General features: G+C 45.7%; 1 protein-coding gene across 1 annotated transcript; it reads right to left on the bottom strand.

Moving 5' to 3' along the window:
- Positions 1-568: 568 nt before the first annotated feature.
- SARC_16135 (hypothetical protein) lies at positions 569-708 on the bottom strand (the record flags this gene model as incomplete). The annotated part of the gene is made up of 1 exon (XM_014289756.1): positions 569-708. A coding segment is annotated over one exon (140 nt), but the record flags the coding sequence as incomplete, so codon positions are not given.
- Between the last annotated feature and the right edge of the window lie 720 nt (positions 709-1,428).

Here is a 1,428-nt window from a genome sequence, read left to right as displayed (position 1 = left end):
ATATATAAATATTAATACTAGGGATAATTACTAGGTCAGCCTTCCAGAAGTACTCAAATCAGTATAGAAATGTATACATCTGCACACAAGTTACTTACCAATACGATAGACCACAAGATGAGCCTAACAGAAAGTTGTAATGGACAACGAATGGATTTACAACACAGCCACAACTGCCAATAAAATGGGCTCTATATGAACCAACCTCGTTAGTCCAACTTAAGTTGTATATCACAGTATTCTAGCCACACGCAGACAGACTAACAATCAAAACTAAAATACATCATTCACCGGATGCAACGGATGCTGATACGAACCTTCAGTAGTACGAGTACACCCCGAACCACGCCATGCACAATCAGTGCACAAACGCACGCTAGGCAGATAACCACATCACTACGGTGACACGGTTAAACTGTACAGACCTACGGACAACACGCAGTAGAGTAGAATGCAAACGAACGAAGGTAGGGATGCGTGGTACGCAGGATACGACAACAGGACGATCTAGATACGACAACAGGACGATCTAAATTTGACAACAGGACAATCTAAATACGACAACAGGTCAATCTAAATACGACAACAGGTCACTCTCCCGTACCGAAGCCATGGATGCGGACACCTTGAAAATGGCGGACGGTTTGTCGTTGCTCATGTGGCCCAGCAGTTGCCAATTGCCACTGATATTGAGGTGCACTGCTGCGCCTGTGACGGTCCAAAAACAGAAATTGGGGGCCATCGATGAGCAATTGCCTCAATCGCAAACGACAGATAGGCAGCGCAGTATAACGCATCGTATAAACAGCCAAGAGATATACATCCCACAACGGGAAATAAACTACGTTTTGCACAACTCGGAGCTTAAATAGTATTGATTTGCCGTCAAGAACATCTATGGCCCGTGTGTGGTGTGTGTGTGTGTGTGTTGTAGCAATGAGTGATCTGCGTGGGGGGGGTGTTGTAGCAATGAGCGATCTGCTGGTGTGTGTGTGTGTGTGTGTATGTGTGTGTTTGCAGCAATTTGTGATCTGCTGGTGTGTGTGTGTGTGAGTATATGTCTTGTAGCAATGAGTGATCTGCTGGTGTGTGTGTATGTGTTGTTGCAATGAGTGATTTGCTGGTATGTGTGTGTGTGTGTGCGTATGTGTTGTAGCAATGAGTGATCTGCTGGTGTGTGTGTGTGTGTGTGTGTGTGTATTGTAGCAATGAGTGATCTGCTGGTGTGTGTGTATGGTGTTGTAGCAATGAGTGATCTGCTGGTGTGTGTGTGTGTGTTCTAGCAATGGGAAGACAGTGGTCACACAATGAGTGATCTGCATCGCCACAAAGGCTCAATAGACACGGACTGGTGCGTGTATCACATCCAGTGGTCAGCTGCAGGCACATGCATTCGACACATAGACGTCATGTGCAAAGCTTGGAAGG

This window comes from Sphaeroforma arctica, assembly GCF_001186125.1.
Source record: "Sphaeroforma arctica JP610 unplaced genomic scaffold supercont1.7431, whole genome shotgun sequence".
NCBI classification, from domain to species: domain Eukaryota; class Ichthyosporea; order Ichthyophonida; genus Sphaeroforma; species Sphaeroforma arctica.
Note: the sequence above shows the minus strand (reverse complement) of the source record. Positions and strands in the feature narration are given on the sequence as shown.